The sequence below is a fragment of the Planococcus citri genome, chromosome 5, assembly GCF_950023065.1.
Source record: "Planococcus citri chromosome 5, ihPlaCitr1.1, whole genome shotgun sequence".
Lineage (NCBI taxonomy): Eukaryota > Metazoa > Arthropoda > Insecta > Hemiptera > Pseudococcidae > Planococcus > Planococcus citri.
The window spans coordinates 22,479,052-22,500,806 of NC_088681.1; the positions used below are offsets into that span (position 1 = coordinate 22,479,052).

Genomic DNA, 21,755 nt, shown 5'->3' on the forward strand with positions numbered 1-21,755 from the left:
CATTTTTCAAAAAGTATGTAAAATTTTTAAAAATTCCAAACTTTGAGTTTTCAAAGGAAGAGGGAGAGGAACTCTGACCTAAAAATTTGAAATTTATCCTACATCTTATTGAGGTCATTCAAGCCACAATTTTGTGTCCAGACTTGACTCCATCCAACTTGAAGAAAAAAAATGAAAAAAGTTCAACTGGAATCCCCCCCCATCACTAGATTAAAAATTTCATACTGAATGCACAAGCCCTCAGGCGAGATGGGATCTAAAAACTCATTTACTTCCCATATACTCACCAAAAATTGCAAATTCAGCAACCAGCTAGGATAAATTTTTCATTCGTACAGAAGATTCAAAAACTACCAATTTTAATCCCAAATTCTTTTCATAGAGCAACCCCATCAATCCTACGAAACTCCACTCCACCTACCCACAGCTAACGTAAGGTAAGGTACACTAGACATTCTGTCCGCAAAGAGCATCAATGATATAAAAAACCGTACTGTGCATACTTCCAAACGTCGAAAAGAGATTGGCGTACAAATCCACACCGATTTATAAAAGGGGCAATGAGAGAACACAATAACACCATCTTTCCCAGGCGGCAAATCACTTTGATTGATTTATAACTTTTAGAAAATACCTAAATTTAAAATATTTGAAATTGAACAACGAAAAAGATAACACTGCAGATAAGAAATTTTCAAATACATACCTACCTTTTTTATAATTGTAACACCACAGGTGTCACGTTTTTTAATTTTGAAAAATCTTTCATTGATAACATCCTAGATAAGAATTCCATTGTTCAATTTTTAGAATTAAAAATTTATTTTCTAAAGGTCATAAATCAATAAACGGGATGTCGGCATCTCTTTTGATATGGCCTTTTCCCCCTTTTTTTATTGTTTTTCAAGTACAAATTTTCGTAATTTAATTGCAATTACTCAAGAAGCTACTTGAGTAATTACATTTATAATTACGACATTCCCTGCCTCAAGTTAAGCCTCACCTACATACCGTAGTTTCAAAAAAATCGGCCCATTCCTCTAAGAGAACATTCGGGTCAAAGAATTTTTCAACTTTCAGAACGAAAGTGTGCTACGCACTTTAATAATACGCACACTAAAAAAAGATAATTTGGATAAAAAACGAGAAAAAGTGACTTTTTTGGAAGAAAAGTAACCAATAGTGACCTTTTGATGAAAAAAGTAACCAAAAGTGAGTTTTCGTGAAAAAAGTGACTAAGTCACTTCAAAAGTGACCCGCTACGATGCCTAAATTTTGATTTTTTCTCTTTAATTTGAAAAATTCACCAAAAATCTGCGCTTTCGCACCTCAAAATTTGACTGACGATGCATATATTTTGCATACTCTATAGATTCTGCTTTGTCCGGATCGAAAATTTTCCCGCCAGTTTGGAACTCGGATGCCTATCTTGTTAAAAAGAAGAATTCATAGAGTTGTAGCTGCTCACTCGCACATTTCGGGATTTTTAAGATTGAAAAAAAAAATCGAGGGGCCAATTTAAGGAATTTTTCAAGCCACACAAATTTAAAATATTTGCTTTTGCCCTAGCTTGTAAGATTTTGAGATTATTTTGCGAAAGTTTCATTTTGCAATCGATTTTTTAAAAAAGTTATACTTCCACGAGAGTACAATGAAATTGTTAAGTATTCGTTATCTTTCATCAATAAATTTCAATTTTTTTTGGAACCACACAATAATATTTTTTGGAGCTAAGCACACATTACACAACACGAGTTCAACAATACGTACGTTACAAGCACCCGCATGACAGAACTTTAAATTCATCTCTTAAGTCGTACCTACCTACCAACCTACGAGTATTTCAAGATCTTAACACACAATGAAATCCAAGTTCAACCTTCCATTCAGTAATACTCATTCACTTCAAAATCCATTTTTGTACCTTTATTATTCACCAACTCATTACTCAGCATTTCTCGATCATTCGAGCAACAAGCATGCATAGTAATTTTACACTTCCACATCTTCTAATAGATACCACCTAATCTTGTAAATTCCATCACACAGCCAATATACCTAACGAAATGTTTACCCGGTATATACGAATTATACGAACTATAATCACGAGATGCCCGATGACGACGACGATGGTTCGCGGAATTAAGAGCTTACTAATCGGTTATACCGAGAGGTTCGGAGTCAGCTAGAAATAAGTACCTATACCTAGTACGTACCTACTCCAATCACCATTTTCAACATGCTCTGGGACTGGGCACAGCAGGCGAGTCAGCGAGCTAGCAAGTAAACAAATAAACGTCACAGGTACGCAATTCGAACCAGTTCGATAATTTGTACACGCGAGAGAGTCGCGGTCGCGCTACACCCATTGGCGCGACCCGCGACCGACGCTCGCTCAATGACATTACAGAGGATGGCAGGAAATGGCATTGTGATTTTTTTTTTCTTTTTTATGTACCACACTTAGTACATACAAACGTACCTACATATTTTAAATGCGTGCAGAGGTGCACATTGCACATACCAGCGAGCTACACCTTCCAAGTTCCATGAGATCTGCACCTTCGCCGATGCCGATGGCCATCAGCATCAGCACACCGGGCAGATCCCATCCACGTTAATTATCTTCTCAGCTAAAACCATTGTACAACTGAACAAGGAGAAGGAAGGGGAAAGGTATCCAAAAGTCTACAGCAAGAAGATCTGGCCTTTGCAAGATGCCATTTGCCATAGTCCATTGAACATTCAGCCAGACGAAATTGTCGGACAATTATTTCGAGTACGCTTCGTCGTCATCGTCATTCAGGTGCTCAGGTGTGTACCCCGCCCGCCTCACCATTCAGCGTCCCCGCGTACTAACTCTTTCTATATTATACAACGAGGTATTGTAATTTTTACAGTGCTCCTCGTCCTCCTCCACCTCCACCGTATTGCCTAGTCCCTCTAGCTCTTTCTATGGGCCGTGACTCGTTGCAAGGTGTGTGCTTGTGTGCGATCGTAAAAATGAGCGTATTACCATCGAGGCAATTCTTATTACCATGCCAGGTTCTAGAAGACCTAGCAGAACCAGTCAGTCAGTGGTACAACCAGTTCGAAAAACGCTGTTACGTCGTCGCGTTCAAGTGCTCAGCTCATTGCGCGATAATATACAACAACGTTGTACAGAGTGTGGTGTTTTTTGCTCGAATATCGAATACATAATATTACGAAGCTCGCGAATTGTTTCCTCAACGGTGTGTTTACTCTCCCTTGAGTTTTTCGCGAATTTCACGACGAATCATGACGTGAATTTCAATCGTGTAAAATCGCCCTCAAGTTCGCGATCGTTCGAAATGTGCTAGTTGAATATCTGTGCACGTGAATCATCTTTTTTTTCCATCTTACTCGACCATTTCAAAAATATACCAATATGTTACTCCAAATGCTGAGAAGATACTCGGTATACCTTCGCTGTTTGCTCTTCGTCTTCATTTACCAGGTTAGTGAACTTTTACACGCAATTTTGTGGATCGATTTTGAGCCGAAACTTGGCTGAAAATCCAACCACCGTGAGGTTTACTCAATTCTCACTACATACGCATAAGTTTAAGGAGATTAAAAGCTAATTAAGTATTTCGTTACATCTTATACTCGTAATAGTCGCGTATTTCAACAGATTGTTGGCGAAACTTGGCTCGCTCGGTTCAGTTTCTCGCACCTACAAAATTAAAAGTATTTTCCGCCAAAACTTTTCCTTTTCGTTGAACTCCCGACGTTATTAAAGCTGCCCAGCTGGTCTCTTTAGTCATAATTTCAACGTTGCGCCATTTTATTTGCACGATGGAGCAGCGTAAAATATATAAGTAATTGTCTGGGGGTTTAATGAACGAAGTGACATTTCAGATTTATTCGAAGTAAATATCAACAAAATTCAATTCGAAAAATTGACTGGAGTTTTGCAGAAAAATCAATGTTAGTGATCGAATTAACGACCTATACGAGTAGTAATAATAAACATATTGTTTGCATAACTTTATGGATGCTTAGGCTACTGTTTTCATAAAGGAGGTGGTGGGGAGGTGCAAAATACTCTCAATTTTTACGAAATTTTTCAGATAGTTTGCTGAAATTGCCATTTTGTCGAAAATATATCAATATCTCAGTTGATAAATTTCATTTTTTCGTACCTTTCGGGCCACCTTTTCCGATACAATAATTTGTCGATTACATCACAAAACCATAAGTAATTGCTTCGCAAAATGAAGCCATCAATTTTTCATCAAGTTGAGGAGAATTTTAAAAAATGCCTTTGAAAGTTGGTTTTGAGATTTTTGCACATGTTGAAAGTGAATCGTGTACAGTCAAGTACGTAAAATTAAGGAATTTCATGATCGGGACCACATAAAATGCATTTCAGCATCCAAAATATGTAAAAAATGTGCACTGAAAAAAAAAATCAAAATAGGTAAACAACATTTTGAAAACCCCCAAAAAAAAAATTTTTTTTTAATTCAAAAACATACCTGAGGTTTTTAAACAATCCTAAATTATTACAAAATGAATTTTCAGACTACCAATTCTACAAAACATTTATCCCAAGGATGTCATTTTTGAAAATTTACCACCCTTCCCTTCACTTCCTTCTCCCTCAATGAAGAATAAATGAGAAAATACTGTCCATACTGCAAATGCAATATATGCAAAAAAAATATTAAAACATGCAAATTGCACATATCTGCATTTCCGGTTGAAATATGCGAAATTCCAAATGGAATGCAACTCAAAATGCTACAGGAAATAAGTATATAATTATTACATCACGTCAAATGTTGGAAAATTTGCTCCCTCTCTCCAACTATTTTTTCAAAATGAGGAACGATTGAACTACTGAGGTGTCGAATTCAAAAAATAAATGGATGATTGATTTCAGTCAATCATCTGGAATTATTTCAACTCAACTTGTATGAGTACAATCTCATTTTTAGAATTTTTCAAAATAGTCGAAGGGACTTTGAGGGACCGAATTTGAAAAATAACTACCAGATATTCGAATTTGGTACTTTCTAAAATCCAACTAACAACGTATGTATTATGAGCCATTTTGTATTTATTCATTTTTTTTACATTTTGAGCATGTTCAAAGACAACTGAGAGGAGGACCGGGGAGGAGGAGGTAGGGGGGGGGGGGTCTGAGAGGTCGGATCGAAAAAATAAACTCACATATATTCGAACTTGGTGCACCCAGCTTGGTAATAATTAATTCCATCTCGTCGAGGAAAAATTTCGTTTTTTAATCCAAACTAAGAGCCCTTCAGCCTCTCGTCAGAGATCTGTTGAAATTCCATTTTGAAGATTATTTTGTAAAAAAGAGATTAAACGAGACCTTCACTGTAATTATTTCAACTGTTCAAACGGTACAAATACAGCTTATTCATCTTGAAAATTTCAGCTTCCATCATAAAAATTCATTTTTGAGTGTTTCAAATTTTAATTACCTCCTCACTTTGGCTCTCATATCAATTCTCAGAAGTTGAACCGTTATATTTCAAGAATTTTCATGAGAGAATTTTGAAAAAAAATTGAATTTGAGTGATCACTCATTCCGGAAATTGAGGATGTTCCCAATTTTTTCCAAACGATTATATTCAAAGTCCTGCAAAGGAAAAATTTAATATCTACTACAAAAAAATTTCAATCTTTTTTTTCAGCAACTTCAATAGGTCATAAGGGAGAATTTTTACAACACAATAGAATTGGAATAAAATAGGGTAAAGTGCCAGGGTTTTCAATTTTGATTGCATTTTATTTTGGAATTTCCATTTTTTTTTAAATTTAGAAAATTTTCAAAATGTTTGAGAATGAGCTAAATTATTAAATGTTTTTGAATTTCAAAAAATGTCTGCTTTGGAGAGAAAAAGCGCAAAGATGTTGGTAGAAAATTAGTTGAAATTTAATTTTGGAATTTGAAGGATGAATCAAAACGTTTTGAAAAATCACAAAAAAAGAAATTTTAAAGATCAAAAATTCAAAATTGAAACAAACACCCCCCCCCCTCAATTAATACATTTTCTCTTACAAGTCCAAAGTCCAAGAGTCTTCTGAAATGAAAATTATTTCTGTTGAAAAATTTTACACTACAATCGAATTTCCTAAAATTCCAAAATGAGATTTTATCAAAATTACACCCTCCCTCCCCTCCTTGGTATTTTACACTATTTTATTCCAATTTTTTTGAGATGTAAAAAAATTTTTTTGTGAACTGTCGAAGTTACCTCCCAGTTGGAAAAAAGGAATGAAGTTTTTCGTTTAAAGCATTATTTAAAATTTTCCTTTATTCGTCTTTTGAAAAAAATTGAGATGAACAATTCAAAAAATGTCCTCTGATGAAATTTTACAGAAATCAATTTTATCAATTCGGTTCTTTGTTTTCGTCTGCATCTGTAAATTTGGCTTTGGGAATTAACATAATTTTATATGGAGAAGATAGAAGAAAATCCTCAAACTCCAAAATAAGTGATCATTCAAATTCAATTTTGTTGTTTTTCAAATATCACAATCTGATTGTTCAGTTCAAAACATGAGAAGACAAAATTGTACAGCACAAAAAATGTCTCATTAGTAAAACTCCTACGTTTTTCCATTATCCAGGATTTTTGAGAAATTTTTAGATTTACTTCTAGTACAAAAGTTCAATTTTTATTTTCTGTGACAATTAAACCTATCTCGAAAACTAAGCTTCCCAGAAGAAAAACCACCGAAATCCTTTTTTTTTTTTTTCATTCATTTTCTTAGTACATACATAAAATCCTCAGTAGACTCAAAAAATCGACTCAAAACCGATAAAAATGAAGAAAAATATTGAAAAATTTCAAACAGAAGTTAGTTTTGCAGACAACTTGAATCATTTCTGACAGCATAGATTAGAATAAAATCAGCATTTCAAAAGCCAATCTCTATAATTCTTATTTCTTGTCCAAAAAATCGAAATCATCGAGTCGTATCGATATCTTCAAAAGTAACTTTTTTATTCGATACTTATCGGAGACTGAAAATTTGAAATTTTTTACATTTCCCTATCGATAAATCCTCCAATCTGCTAAATTTGTATAATCAACTTTGTTTGAAGTTTCCTTTCATTGTAATGTACACAATACGTATACGATCTTCCATGAGATAGTAGAACTTTCGAAGAAGCTCGCACTAAACACGATGAAATAACCTTCTCTTTCTTATTTTTCCTCTTTCTCGTTCAACGTTCAACTTTTGGAAAATTCAACAAATTGTTTGCTTTTTCTACGTTTACGAAAAAGTATACGATAATATGAGAGAACAGTTTCTTTGTACCACGCACTTACATATAAAATGTACCTACCTACTCGCAACGCTGGTTGTGTATCACGTAATTGAATTGGCCAAATGATCGATTGGGTAAATATATTTACTTTATTGGAAACAGATTCTATTCGACGTTTAACCATAATAATTGATCATATCAAGAGTAAACATTACATCTTTCGTTTTTCGAATTAGTCTCGATAAAGTTTTCGACGAAAACAAAAAAAAAAAGAAGAAAATAAACAAGGTTTTTGAAAGAGGAAAAATAAAAATTAAATAAATAAATAAACTCGCGCCAGGTTCGCCAAAGGCGTGATTATTCGAGCGAAAATTATTCGTTAAAGTATCCAGCGTTTTGCTTTTGGATTTCGAAACAAAATTAAAGCTCGTTATTGGCTTTTGAACGAGACGAAAATTATCTGTAGGCGATTAGCAGGCTTTCCCTTTTGTGGCGTTTCGGTTTCGTTGTGAAAAATTTTCATTGATGTTGGTTCGGTGTTGTCGATCTAACAGTCGATTAGTAATTAGAAAATTACTACCTGGATGATTTTTCGGTTCGACTTGAATCACAATGTAGCACGAAGGAGGATAATCTGAACTTTCGGTAGTTCTCTTTTCGCAAATGAAACATCTAGTTAGTGAATTTCGATCGCCTTGAACTTGAGACCTTTACGAAACTTGAAACTTTAGATAATATTCATCGGGGAATAATTTGCTATCTCGATGGTGTCCTGCCCTTTGAACTAGGTAAATTTTCACTCCCTGAAATGCTGTAAAATTTAAAGTGTGATTTAAATTTCCTTCCTACGAACAAAAAATGAAATTGCGACTTGAAAAAAATGTTGCTTTTTTCATTTTGAATTTCTTGGAAGAGAATTTTTTCCCTCAGACTAAAAAAAATTCAACTTCACTTTAACAAAAATTTATCAGGATGCCTTTCGCTGTAATCATGATTGATACGATAGGTGTACGCTTTTGCAACTATGTATTTATGTGGGATACATTTACGTCAAAACAGAGTAAATTTCATTGAAAAATGTTCACGTAGGAGGAAAAAAATGAGTAATGAATATCGGTACGTGTCACTTTTGCCAGAATGGCGCCTGAATTGGAACGTATCGTTTAATCCGACTCGTTCATAGCTTTTTTTTTTTTTTACATTGTAGTTAGTTTCGAAGGGAAATTATTTCAATAGAAACACGTTGTTTTTTTTTCAAGTCATCGTGTAAGGTAAGTACTTACACCTTTAGTATAGCAATTTGTAGCAATTTGGAAGTTGAGATTATTTAAAGCACAACAATCAGAGATATTTGGACCTGTACACGAAAAAAATGATCTCAAAGACTAGCCGAAAAGTCAGGAATTAAATACCTATCACAAATCACACCAATAAAAAATAAATCAACACCTGTCTCATACCACAATATAATCGCATACTCGCGAAATATTTCCAAATACTGGTCTAATGTGCCACTCTAGACACATCTGTTCGTCGTCTGGTTCATTAATGGACCGAGAAAAATTCTAAAAATGCCACCAAATGATCCTTTGATCGACCCCATTACGCGATCATTAGCTAAGGTAACCACCTGGTACATAAATTATAATAACTCTACAGTCGCCAGTCTGCAGGAAAAACACAAACACGCATTCGACCAGCAACAACCACGTCAATTCGCACTACGAGATCTTGTAATATGATTTATTTTAAATAAATGTACGTACGTACGTATATAAAAAATACAGCACATGTAGTGTGTACCTGAGCTGAGCCAGTACATCACACACGCACGATGGCCACTCAGCATTCGAAGCTTTCACTTCATCATATGCAAAGTCGACGTTCAGGCTCAGCGCGAGTTTGATTTTATTTTTCCTTAAACTTTTTCTCGCTTCTGTACCACAGCATCAGTAGGTATATGGAAGAAACTTTAACGTGTATTACGGCGTACAGAGGCGGAATTTATTTATATACACGTGTGTATTGCGTAACGTCGTCGATTATTTATTATGTAGACTGCAACTCTGTCGGTAATCTTGTATCATGCTGGGCAAACCGACATACCTTCTTTTCCACAGCCCTATACGAGTCTACGTCGAACTCGAAGCACACACTGGTTTGTAATTTGGTCAAAATTACCAGCTGATAAAAGCACTGCGATGAGTGTCCAGGCCATTAGCTGGATAAATCGTTCGTTATATGCGATGAACTATAGGAAAAAAGATGATGGAGCGACCGTTTCTTTTTCGAGATTTTTTTTTGGTCGAATTTTCTCACGAAAACGTGACTATTTCACAGCGTATTTGACCTCCCTATCTGTATCATAAGGTAGATCTGAGGGGGGGGGGGGGGGTGTTGGGGAATTTTGACCAAATTCAACGGACCCCTTCATTTATTGAGTTGAAAGTCACACACGACATTTTTTGGCTTCGGAGATATTTCTGGAGGGGAGACATGAGTCCTCAAAGATGGGAAATTTTCGAAAAATTCGTGGTTTTTTTGCTCTAGCCTCTACCCAACCTGTTTTTGGAAAAATTTTCCAGTTCTGAAAGGTACCTAGTACTTGAGATGTTGTGTCGACCAAGGCCGTTTCCATCAAAATCCAAGACCACTTTTAGGGTTCCACTGAACAATTGAAAAATTGCAAATTGTTATTTTTGGGCAAATTCGTGTTTTGAACATTTTTTTTCTTCTAAAATATCTCGCATTATTTGAGCCAACACATCGAAAGATATCACTTTTGAAACTGGAAAAATATTTTTGAATTATTGTGATGGTACTTTTTTTGGGCAATTATTGCCAATTTCAAAAAAGCGTAAAAATTTGATACGTTTTTGGCTATTAATTTTCCTCGATTTTTGAAATTGGTAACAATGACCAAAAAATGGCGCCACTGTGTTTAAAAATGTTTCCCCAACCTCAGAAATGATTTTTTCAATGTTTCAATTGAATTAATGCAAAATATTTGAAAAGAAACAATTTTTAAAACACCAATTTTTCCAAAAATGAGCGATTTGAAAATTTTTAACCGCTCAGCAGAACCCTAAAATTGGTTTTGGATTTTGAAGGAAATGGCTTATGTGGACGCAGACTCTTAAATAATACCTTTCGGAACTGGGGCATTTTCCCAAAAACAGGTTGGTTTAAGCTGGAGCAAAAAAACCACAAATTTTTCAAAAATACCCCTCTTTGAAGACCCATACCTCCCTTCCAGGGACACCTGTGGGGCAAAAAAATTTTCAAGTGACTTTCAACTCAATATGAAGGTATTCCCGCCCCCCAATGCATCATGATTCATGACTCATTCTATGTCCACCAAAAATTGATTGAATTTGATCAAATCCGCACATTTCCTAGATCCAATTTGACCTGACCTGATTTAATCGGATCTGATCAGATCAAAATTTGATTGGATTAAATCTGTTCAGAACTGTACAGATCCAGGTGAGATCATCTGATTGCTCAGACTTAAAGCCACTACTAGATTTTTTCCAAAAAAAAAGTAACTTTGAGGATCTTTGAGTGTAGCTTGAAAAAGTAACCAGAAAAGTGACCAAACATGAGCAAAATATTATAATATGGAAAAAAATCATTAAAAAAAAACAGGAACATTACGAATTGAAATGTTTTGGTTTTCAATTTTAAACGTTAAACAACACTTCTTTTTGAAACTTAATTTTTGATAAAAAATCTAGACTTCTGACAATTTTTGGCATCTAAGTAAGTCGAGTTTTGCAATTTCTGGCAAAAAAGGAAATTTTTGGTAACATAAACGAAACTGACAATTTTAGAAATAGGAATGATTTTCTGGCAATTTCGCCCAAAAGTGAGATTTTGGACTATTTATGAAAAAAGTAGGTATAGCTTTGAGGTTGAAAAAAAACATTTTTAGAAATTTTTTTTGAAAGCGAAAATTCTTTATAATTTTTGGTAAAAAGTAAGTTTTTATCAATTCCAGCAAGAAGCGTGACTTTTTGGGACTCATTGTCAAAAAAGTGATACTTTTTTGCATTTTTTGCAATTTCTGGCACATACCTCAAAGCAAGGTGTTAGGATTGAAAAGTAAAAATTCATTAATTTTAGCAACTATTGGCAATCTTTGGAAATTATTGGCAAAGAAATGAAATTTTTCGCAATTTTTTCCGTAAAGTGAATTTTTTGCTGTAAGTAATTTTAGGTAATTTTAGGTAAAAATAAATCATCCAAATTGAAGAAATAAAACATTGTTTAAAAACTTGACTTGATTTAGGTATGTTTTAAAAATGCCCAAAATTTTCAAAAAACTTTTTTTTGGCATGCAAACGTAACAATCATTTTGATCATTTTTTGTAACGTTATGAGCCAAAATATCAATTTACACAAATAATAATCCGAGTGAACAATAGGTTTAAACAACTTTTTTCAGGACGCAAACGAGCCAATCATCAATTCGATTTTTTTGTAACGTTAATGAGCCAAAATGTTAATGAGCCAAATTATCAATTTACACCAATAATAATCTGAGTGAAATTATCAATAGGTTTAAACAACTTTTTTCAGAGCGCAAACGTACCAATCATCAATTCGATTTTTTTGTAACGTTAATGAGCCAAAATATCAATTCACACCAATAATAATCCGAGTAAAATTGCCAATAGGTTTAAACAACTTTTTTCAGAGCGCAAACGTGCCAATCATCAATTCGATTTTTTTGTAACTTTAATGAGCCAAAATATCAATTCACACCAATAATAATCCGATTGAAATTGCCAATAGGTTTGAAGAAATTTTTTAGAACGCAAACGCGCCAGTCATAAATTTGTTTTTTTTGTAACGTTAATGAGCCAAAATATCAATTAACGAATTAACACGAATAATAATCCGAGTGAAACTATCAATAGGTAAGACATCACTAATTCCAAAAGTTCTCAGGAGGAAAATCCGACTAAAAAAACACCGCAGCCATTACTTCTGTGATAAAACTCAATTACCGAGCTATAGCCAAATAGCCACCGACCAAGCCTTTATTACACTTCCCATAGCAGGAAGATATACTTTGGGAAAATTCCATCCGCATCGTCATTCTCGATTTAGGAAACGAACACATACATACGTCATAAATCCAATTCGAACAAATCCGAGAGAACTTTTTACCCGAGCGTAATTTTTAATTACTCCAAGTACACGAAGGGAAGTCGGAGGGTAGTAATGGCTGGCGTAATTTTACCTATATATCGACATTCGGACGTTAGCGTAATTATATATAATCAAAATGGTCATAACGATGCGTGGCTGTGTGGCAAATGCACAGACCACAGAGCAGCAGGCAAGGCAGAATTCCAAATGAAGCGGAAGGCGATTGTTGTTTATGGAATAACCTTGCAGTACCGCGCCGGACCAACGGGCTGCAATTTCGTCGTCGTCGTCGTCAACCAGAGGACAACAAGAGACAACAGGACAGGCGATTCACGTGCGCTGCGACCACTTATTGCTCGCGTTCGTATAAAAATAATTATTACACGGCGTGCGATTTTAATACCACCGAGCGAATTCTCTCACGACTTAATTGACGTGTAATTAGTCTATTTACACGCGGTGTCGTTCGCGATGATGATGTGTGTTTTTGCGCTCGAAATTATAATCAACGTGTGTCCAGGTAGTACATACATATGAGCGATGTTGTCGTCATTTATGGTAAAATGCTACAAATTTCGCAACTCGTATCCTCGGAATCTACCAATGGCGTATTGACAGAGTGTCTACTAAAATCAAAAAAGCGAATTTCTCGCCTTTTTCTTGCTTTTTTCTTGCTTCCAAAAATGAAATTTCTTACCCCTCTTCATATTTACGCATAGATAATCTTCGCTAACCCCTCTAACCCCCCCCCCAGCAAAATTTCTCACAAATTTATTCTTCAAAGCAGAGAAGTGAATTAATTTCTCAAATGAAAAAATAGTAATAAAAAAACATAAGTAATAAAAACAAACGTTGAGGCAAGTCGACTGAAGTGAATTCAATTCTATGATGATAACAGTAACAAAATGAAAAGTAAACTCAAATGCGGATCAAAGTCGTGTTATTTGGGGGAGGGGGAGCATGATGTCATTTTTCCAACAAAAATCAAAATTTTAACGTGCTGAATACCAGTGACATATACAATTACAGTATAAAACCATGAAAGAGCTTAGGTATATTTTTATTTGTAATTGAGGAGAGAGCAAAATCAGAATTTTAGATACGAAAAATCGACATTTTAGGTTGTTTTCAGAAAACCCTTCACAATAAATGACCATTTTATTGAAAGGAAGCTAAAATTACTGCTCGAGCGAAGCGAGAGCAAAAATTGGTGAAAAAATTGTTGTGAAAAGCGAGAAAACGACCATTTTGTATACTTTATTTTACATTTTCATCGGAGCACAATAATATGTATCAACAATTTTGAAAAGTTAGTCGTTCTATTCAGAGAATGAAAAATTTGCACTTTTCAAATGGTTTGGGTATTACCTCGAAATCAAAAATTTCCTATTTAATTTTTGAATTCTTAAAATTTTTGAAAATACTATCTTGAATGGCCTGAGCGAAGCGAGGGCAAAATTTTTGGAAAATTTTCAATTCGAAAAGTAGAACAACATCAATTTTAACAAAATAAAAACTCGAAATTTTGCTGGGATAACTTCAATTTTTCAGAGATTTTTGATGTGAATTCTTGGAAATTTTCTTGCTTTTCGAAGGAATTTCTATACTATTTTCTAACTTTCTTGCCACCCAAGCGAATTTCTCGCCTTTTTCTAACTTTCTTGCCTTTTTCTTGCCAGTAGACACTCTGATTGATGGTCATCACATCCCATCATCCGCGATAAAAACAACAATTTGTTGTTAATTACTAGGAAAAATCTCGAGTAGGATGTCACAGCGGTGATCTAGAATGGAATCCACCAAATTTCCCAATACTGAGTTGCAACCCTGTTGGACTCGTTCTGAAATTGTGTTCTCGAGAATTTGCCAAGAATTTTGAACGCTGCTGAAAAGACCAAAAGAAGGCAAAGAAAAGGGAAAATTATAGATGGGAAAGGATAAAGGAAAGGAAACGCGAACTCTCTTCCCAACCCAAAAGTGCCATGGACCTGTACGTATAGAATGTGCTTTCATCGCAGCAACGATGGTTGCAAGTTGGAACGAATCATCAACGTCAACGCAGCTGTACGAGATACTTACGCAGAGCGCAGAATACACAACACACCGGTAGATTATGCAACCGAATGTAGGCGCAAGAAGGTCGCCAACAATCCATCGCATACGCACGCATACCGTAATATACCACACACTTATACTCTCGATATAGTATTCGTTCATCTAGTATGCTACACAGTATGTTCCAAAAGTCTTCGCCAGTCGAGTTCCAATGACTTTCGAATGATTGATGATGGCAAGATGATCAGAACGAGATTGGACGTGATTCAAAATGGCTCTCACCAGGTCAAGGCTACCAATTACAATAGGTTGTAAATTTTTGGAATAATCTCAAGAAATTACAGATTCTTGCACAAAAATTAATTTAATTATTATTGAAACGAAAAGTTACCAAATCATACAGAAACAAAGAAACCAAAAAAAAATTAAATTTTACCTCAAAATTTCTACATAGTCTTGTTGATTGGCCAAAATTTTAAAAATAGTCCTTTTTTCAGGACAAGATTGTCAAAAAAGTCATTTCTAAAAATACATTTCTTTTCATCAAAATTATATAAAGATGATTTTTTGTGGAAATGGTCAAAGAAGTCCTTCTTCCCATACAACAATAGTCCATGTTGACATTATTACATCAACTATGTATTTTTTCATCATAACGATGAGAGAATGATCAATTAGTTATTTAACAGGAATCTCCAGTCTGTAAAAAACCCAGTTTAATGAAAATTTTGAATTTTCTCATTATTTCTGATTCCTTGACATACCATCTAATCTTGACAAGTTGATGTAAAATTCAATGCTCAAAATTTATTTTTCATGATCAAAATTTCTGTTCTAGTGTTTAAAAATTTCAGTAAACATTTAAAAATATGATTCCTGTTTAAAGAGGAAAACAAATTTTTTATGGAATTGATGAAATTATTCAAGTTTTTCTGGTTTGGAATTGTTGATGATATGTTGCTGTGATAGTTGATTGTCCACAAAAACATCAACACTAACCACGACCAAATGTTCAAGATTTCCCAAATTTAGAGAATGACTTTGATAATTTGTTAATGTTGAATTTCACATCAACATTAACATCGACAAGTTGTTGACATGAGAATGTATTAGTTTAGTTTATACAAAGTATTGCACCTACTTCTATATCGAGTCCAAAATCGTTAATTTTTCAGGAGAGTAAAAAAGCTTTTAAAACATTCATATCTTGTTATTTGCAGTTTTAGATTGCATAGTGGAGTCTCGATAACTCAAACTCCATTGACTCGAAAACTCCGGTAACTCGGAGCAAAGTCTGTTTCCCTTCAACTCTCCATAAGACTCGATGTAAAATTCACTTCTGTACCTCAAAGTGAAAAGTCCAAAGCCTCCAATAACTCAAAGTAAAATTTTTGAAAAATATAGAAAAAACCACCGTAAGTCAAACGTTGGTAATGTTTTGTCTCTATAACTAGAATTTCTTGTAGAAAAAACGTTGTAAATGCAAATCTCATTGATGCAAACCTCTTTTATAAACTCATCAAAGTTACTTATAAGTACATTTATGTCTGTAAACATGTACGTTTCACTCAAATACACAGGTATAATACGTGTTTCCATTTCATTCAATGATAATAAAAACATTCATCTAATTCAAACGTCGCTAACTCGAAATATACCAAAAACGAACTTCTATAACTCGAACTCCGATAACTCAAAAACTCCCAATAACTCGAAGTTAACTCTTCGAGTTATTGAGACTTCACTGTATTCGGCGTTGACATCTCGTGGCGGCACCACCATCGACTTGCTGAAAGGGAGACATTTTGATGTCATTTTGTAGAGAATTGGTCAAGTGTGCGCATGTGTAAGTGTGCGTGAGTATGCCCTATTGACAAGAAAAACGGGTTTTAGTCTCACTTTTCAGCTATTACGCCCGCGTTTTATCAAATCCGCTAGCTTTTTTCAAATCCGCTGTCACAATGTTCTACCTGAAACCGGTTTTGTTGAAGTAGACCGCGTTTTTCCACTGCATCCTCACTGCGTTTATGCCATCTCACACTCCAGGGGGTCTTTCATAAAAGCAATTACGCACGGCGTTTACGCGATTACACCGGGTGTAAACGCACCAAAAAACGCAGTCTCAGTTTTAAGCATTTAACCGCGTTTTTCTTGTCAGTAGGGTGGAAATGTCCCCCTTTCAGCATGATAACATGTATTTCAGGCATTTCACCGCCAGAGTGCAACACTTGTTTGTTGACTCTGAATTATATTTTAGGGGTCTTAATGTTAACAGTATGGCCTGATGATATTTTATTTGATCAATTATAAGTAGTTGATTAAAGCTCTTTGAAAGGACATACAAGGTTTCTAAGGACAACATACAAGATTTTTATCATACTTATATACAAATTACATGAGTTTTTAACGAGGACTTACATGGTTTTTAAGGAGGACTTACAACTTTACAAGGCTTTCAAATTTACAATTGATGAAATTTTTGTACTTACCTCATATGAGGAGCGATATTCCAAAACGCACTTAAGACCATTTTTTTCGAATTGCGTTTTTTGACGCCTTCTGGTGGATAATGTATGGACTTTCATACCTACACTTCTAATCTACCCAAATACAGCGCAAATCCCATCTAAAAAGCCAATTTTTAAAAAAATTAAAAAATGAAAGTCCCGCCAAAACGGCCTTTATCCAGTGATTGTTGGAAATGTGTTTTAATTAAAGAGCAGGGCTATTCCACGTCAATTGGACCAAGAAGTGGTAGGGGGTTCGGCGATTTTTTTGAAATTTTTCCTGTGGAAAGACCTTCCGAAGGGATGACCAATGGTGCAAATCGCATCCCTCTAGCCCATTTTTAAAGGTAGCCAGTTTCAGTGATCCTCAAATATCATCCATTTCAACAGTGGATTACTCAATATAACCGCGATACCTATCGAAATGGAACTTTTTCTCATAATTAGGGTTTTGAAAGGCTTTTTGGTGATATCTTAAAAATCAGTGTTGCCCAGGCATCGTAGCCAAATTTTTCTAAAAAAAGTGACTTTAGTGACTTTTATCAGTGAAAAAAGTGACCAAAAAAGTGACCATTTTTTTTAAAATTCCAGCGTTCAGGAGAGCAAAAAATCGAAAAACAAAAGCAAAAAAACTTTCAATATCTCACCTAAAAATTATTACTTTATTCTCCCGCCTGGCCCCACCGGAAAATCCGTTTAAAAACAAAAATGTAAGAACGAGGAGTTCATTTTTTTATTTTTAAAATTTTAGAATTCGAATGATGTTTTTTTGAAGGAAGTTGATTTTGAAAATGAAAAAAGATAGGCCTAATCAAGGGCGAAAGCTCTTGAAAATTTGTATTTTGAGAGGCAAAAAAACATGTTTTTTTGTAAGAAGTTTATTTTTTGGCTTTAGAACTTGATTTTTAAAAAAAATTCTCTTTATTTTGAAAAAGAAAAGAAAACAAACCCGAGCGAAGCGAGGGCAAAAGCTTTCGAAAATTGATGTTTCGAAAAGTAAAAATTTGTGTTCTTAAAATTCTGAAATTGTTTAATAAAGAAAATTGTCATAAAATCCTTTGAAAATGAGTAAAAAAACGATAATTTGGATGAAAATTTTGTTTAAAAAACTAAAAAAAAAACAAAAAAGTGACTTTTTTTTGGAAGAAAAGTGACCAATAGTGATTTTTTGATGAAAAAAGTTACCAAAAGTTACATTTCGCGATAAAAGTGACTTTAAGTCACTATAAAAGTGACCGGCTACGATGCCTGGTGTTGCCACTTTATACTGTACAAAAAATTAGCTCAAAAAGTTTCAAAACATAGTTTTCATATCGTTCGGACTCTCAAAAATTCTGAAAAAAATATATTATGCACAACTTTTTATGCTGAATAACATAATATTAAAAAAGTGGCATGGTAACATGTTGCAAAGTCGATTTTAAAAAATTCAAAGTTTGCAAAAAAACGCGATTTTTTTATTCAAAACATGAAAAAAAGTTTTTATAGGTGAAGTTGACCCATTTGATCCCTATTTTTACGTACCTATCTGTCGGAAAAGTTGAAAAACCCCTTTCACCCGATGAAATGAAAAACAACTTTAAAAAAAATAATCTCGACGAACAGTTGAGAAATAGCTATTGAAACATTAATCACTTTACATTTTGAAAAAAATTTTCCAAAACGGCCTTTGTCAACATAGGTCACTTTCATGAACGCTCAGAGGCACTAATCAACATATCGCGTAAAAATGTTTAAAGCATAGCACCAGGGAAGTGTTTGGGTAGGTAACAGAACAATCACCAATGCCAAATGTAACTTAACCTCTTACGTACCACGTTTTTTCCTTCTCCTGTAAAATTTCAAAAAGTGGACTAAGGGCGTTTTGGAATATCGCTCCTCATATGTTCAACATGCGTTTTTCAATCTTAGATTTTCGCCGATTAAGAGCTCTAGGGTGCGTTTTTGGCTTACTTACAAGGTTTTTAAATTCAGATTCCTCATTTTTATTCTGAATATAGAAACCACAAGAAAAGAATTTTTCATAAAACCTGGACTTACATAGTTCTTATACCAAGCCATCGATATAAAGAATTCGTTCAACTTCAACTAAGTAGTTAATTGTACAGACTTTCAGTCAATGCCTCTTGGAAGTGTTCTTTGCATGGATCCTGCAGTATAAGCAATGGTCAACTTACTCATAGACAATTATTTTTGGAAAAAATTTCTAATTTTGAAACTATAATTTTATAACATCATGTTGTCGATCTATCCACAATCCACATCCATCACATTTGGATCCCTCATGTCAATGTAAATTTTGACCCTCTATTGAGGCAATTGCTGACATGAATGCCAATCAACTTAATCGACATTTACATCGACAATTGGCTTGAAACAGGGTTGAAACTCACATTGACATGTGGGATCCAAAAGTGATGGATGACCACTGACCAGTTATGAACTTTAGGACCTATAACATTGAAGGGTTCTTATAGGGTAACCTCTCAACTATTTTCAGATATTTACCGCTGAAAATGTGATTTTTAAAAAAATTTTCTGGAATCTAACAAATGGGTTTAAAATTTACTTCCGAACTGGCACTCCTGGAATTTCGTCGTACTCAACAATCTGAAACGGTCTAGAGGGTACATAATAAGCACAAACCAAAGTTATAGATTCTATAAAGTTCATTTTTGAGCCCTCCAGAGTGATTTGAAACTGGAGAAAATTAAAAAATTGCAGGAGGCCTCAGAATGGCTCAAAATTAGTAAGTAATTGTAGATGTATCGGAATTGAAATTGAAGGAATTATTCACATGGTTCATGTTGCTCAAAAAAAATTATTTCATGAAAAGTTTGAAAACCGCCCTCAAAGCAGTTTTTTTGTATTGTTTACACATTCAATAATTTGTCAAAAATCCAAAAATGAAATGAACTTTAGGACCTGAAATTTTGGATAGTTTTAAGGCATGTCCTCTCGGTTTAGTTTGATTTCCTTCAAATTGATGACCGTCAGTTTAAATGGTTCCCTTGTAAGCAGATTCATTTTAATCTATTTCGACCCCATCTGAAACCTTTACTAAATTTCAGCATTTTTTCACTAACGATTAAAAATTGATCCACACTAATTGTAACACTGTTCGATTCAGTCGTTTAAAACTACGCAATTGTAAATCTGCAGAACTTTATGATCATACTGTAAACGTAACATCGTTATGGAACATGGAGGGCCAATAATCCACTCTCTGCCAAGTATTGCATTGGCCGCAGGGCTCGCGATGCCATCGATGCTGCGAACCAGCCAACATACCGAATACGTCTCCGAGTCTTCTTGTTTATGTCTGTACGTACAAGTAATAAAGCATGTATAAGACGACGACTCGTTTACTCATAAAAATCACATCACCGTCGCACGTATCACGTTGACGCGGGCATTATGCTTCATTTCGTGACGGTATTTCATTACAGAAGACCAAGTCCAACTCCAATAGTCCAACTGCAGGTCCAAATACACTTAATGAAGCGAAACCATTCCGCATCTTACTCTCACAGTCACCACCAATGTTTCCAGCCAGGCTTGTCTGCATAGTTTTCACGTATGCGTGGGAGTAATACTCGAGCTGTAGGTACATTTCTAATGCACCAGCAGCGAGATATGTACGTGATGAGACTTGGGAGTTGACGCAGGTGCATTTCAAAGAAAAAGGATCAACTTCAAGTCCAAGGTGCTTTCAGAGATTGAAAAAAATGAGGAAAAAAGGTTACGCAGCTTCGTCTTGTAATCAATAATCCTACTTACTGTATAACGTGGTATGATCAAAATCAAGGTTAAGTTAGGTTAGGTTGGGCTGAATCAATTATACAAGTGAAATAGGGAGCAATTTACATACAGCATGGTCTTTTTTTATTTTTCTTAATAAACTGCGCTTTAATTTAGTCTGCCACAGGTACCTCTACCTGTTCTCATGTACATTTAACGTGTATACAGCAACCGTGAAATATCTGTTAAATAAATATAGCCAATTTTTTGCCTTTACACGCTTATTAAAGGGAATCGCGCTTTGATTTTTTTTCCATCATTCTTTTCTTATATGTTCACCCACCGACCATCGTCAATTAATTGTACGTTTCAGCCAATTTAATAAGACATGGCCAGATTATTATACTCGCAGGTACCTCATCTGTTCATATGTACATGTAGGACTACAAGATGTTACTTAACGGTGCTGTCCGGTCTATCAATAAAAACAAGGTTCTCGGGATCGCCAATGAAATGACTGGCTAGTGGCTGGCTGAATGTTGATGCAGTCGATAAATCGTATCGCCAAAGGTTCAGCTAGCCGTTGTTTTTATTTTCCGGTATTACTCGTTCGACGTATTAATTTCGCTGTTGCCCACCACCAGCACCTCTATTCATCATCTTCCGCATCGTATACATAAATTTAATGTATACTATAGGTACGGTACATATGTAGAGATAGAATTGTAGGTGCAGGTACCCCACTCGTGTAGTTTGAGCGATTTTAATCTATGTGTTCTGGTCCGAATTGCAGCAGCGTTATCATCATCTACTCGTATGTAAAATATATAGGAACTTGTATTTTTATTACTTCAACGGTATCGGAATTGTACATATAAATGCGTATGCTAAACATACTATGCATACGCATACCGCATATTACATAGTACCAGTACATTTATGTATACAACATACGAATACATTGAGCCAGATAATTATTGGTTTTGCGGAAGAGGCAGGCGAGAGGTTGCTGTTGAATACGC

At 34.8% G+C, this 21,755-nt stretch overlaps 1 protein-coding gene across 1 annotated transcript in view; it reads left to right on the top strand.

Moving 5' to 3' along the window:
• Positions 1-3,046: 3,046 nt before the first annotated feature.
• Positions 3,047-21,755, top strand: part of LOC135847111 (uncharacterized) — a 114,001-nt gene continuing 95,292 nt past the window's right edge. Inside the window, exon 1 of the mRNA XM_065366527.1 lies at positions 3,047-3,478. Within this exon, the coding sequence (XP_065222599.1) occupies positions 3,410-3,478 (69 nt within the window). The 5' untranslated portion in view covers positions 3,047-3,409. The remainder of the gene's footprint in view (positions 3,479-21,755) is intronic.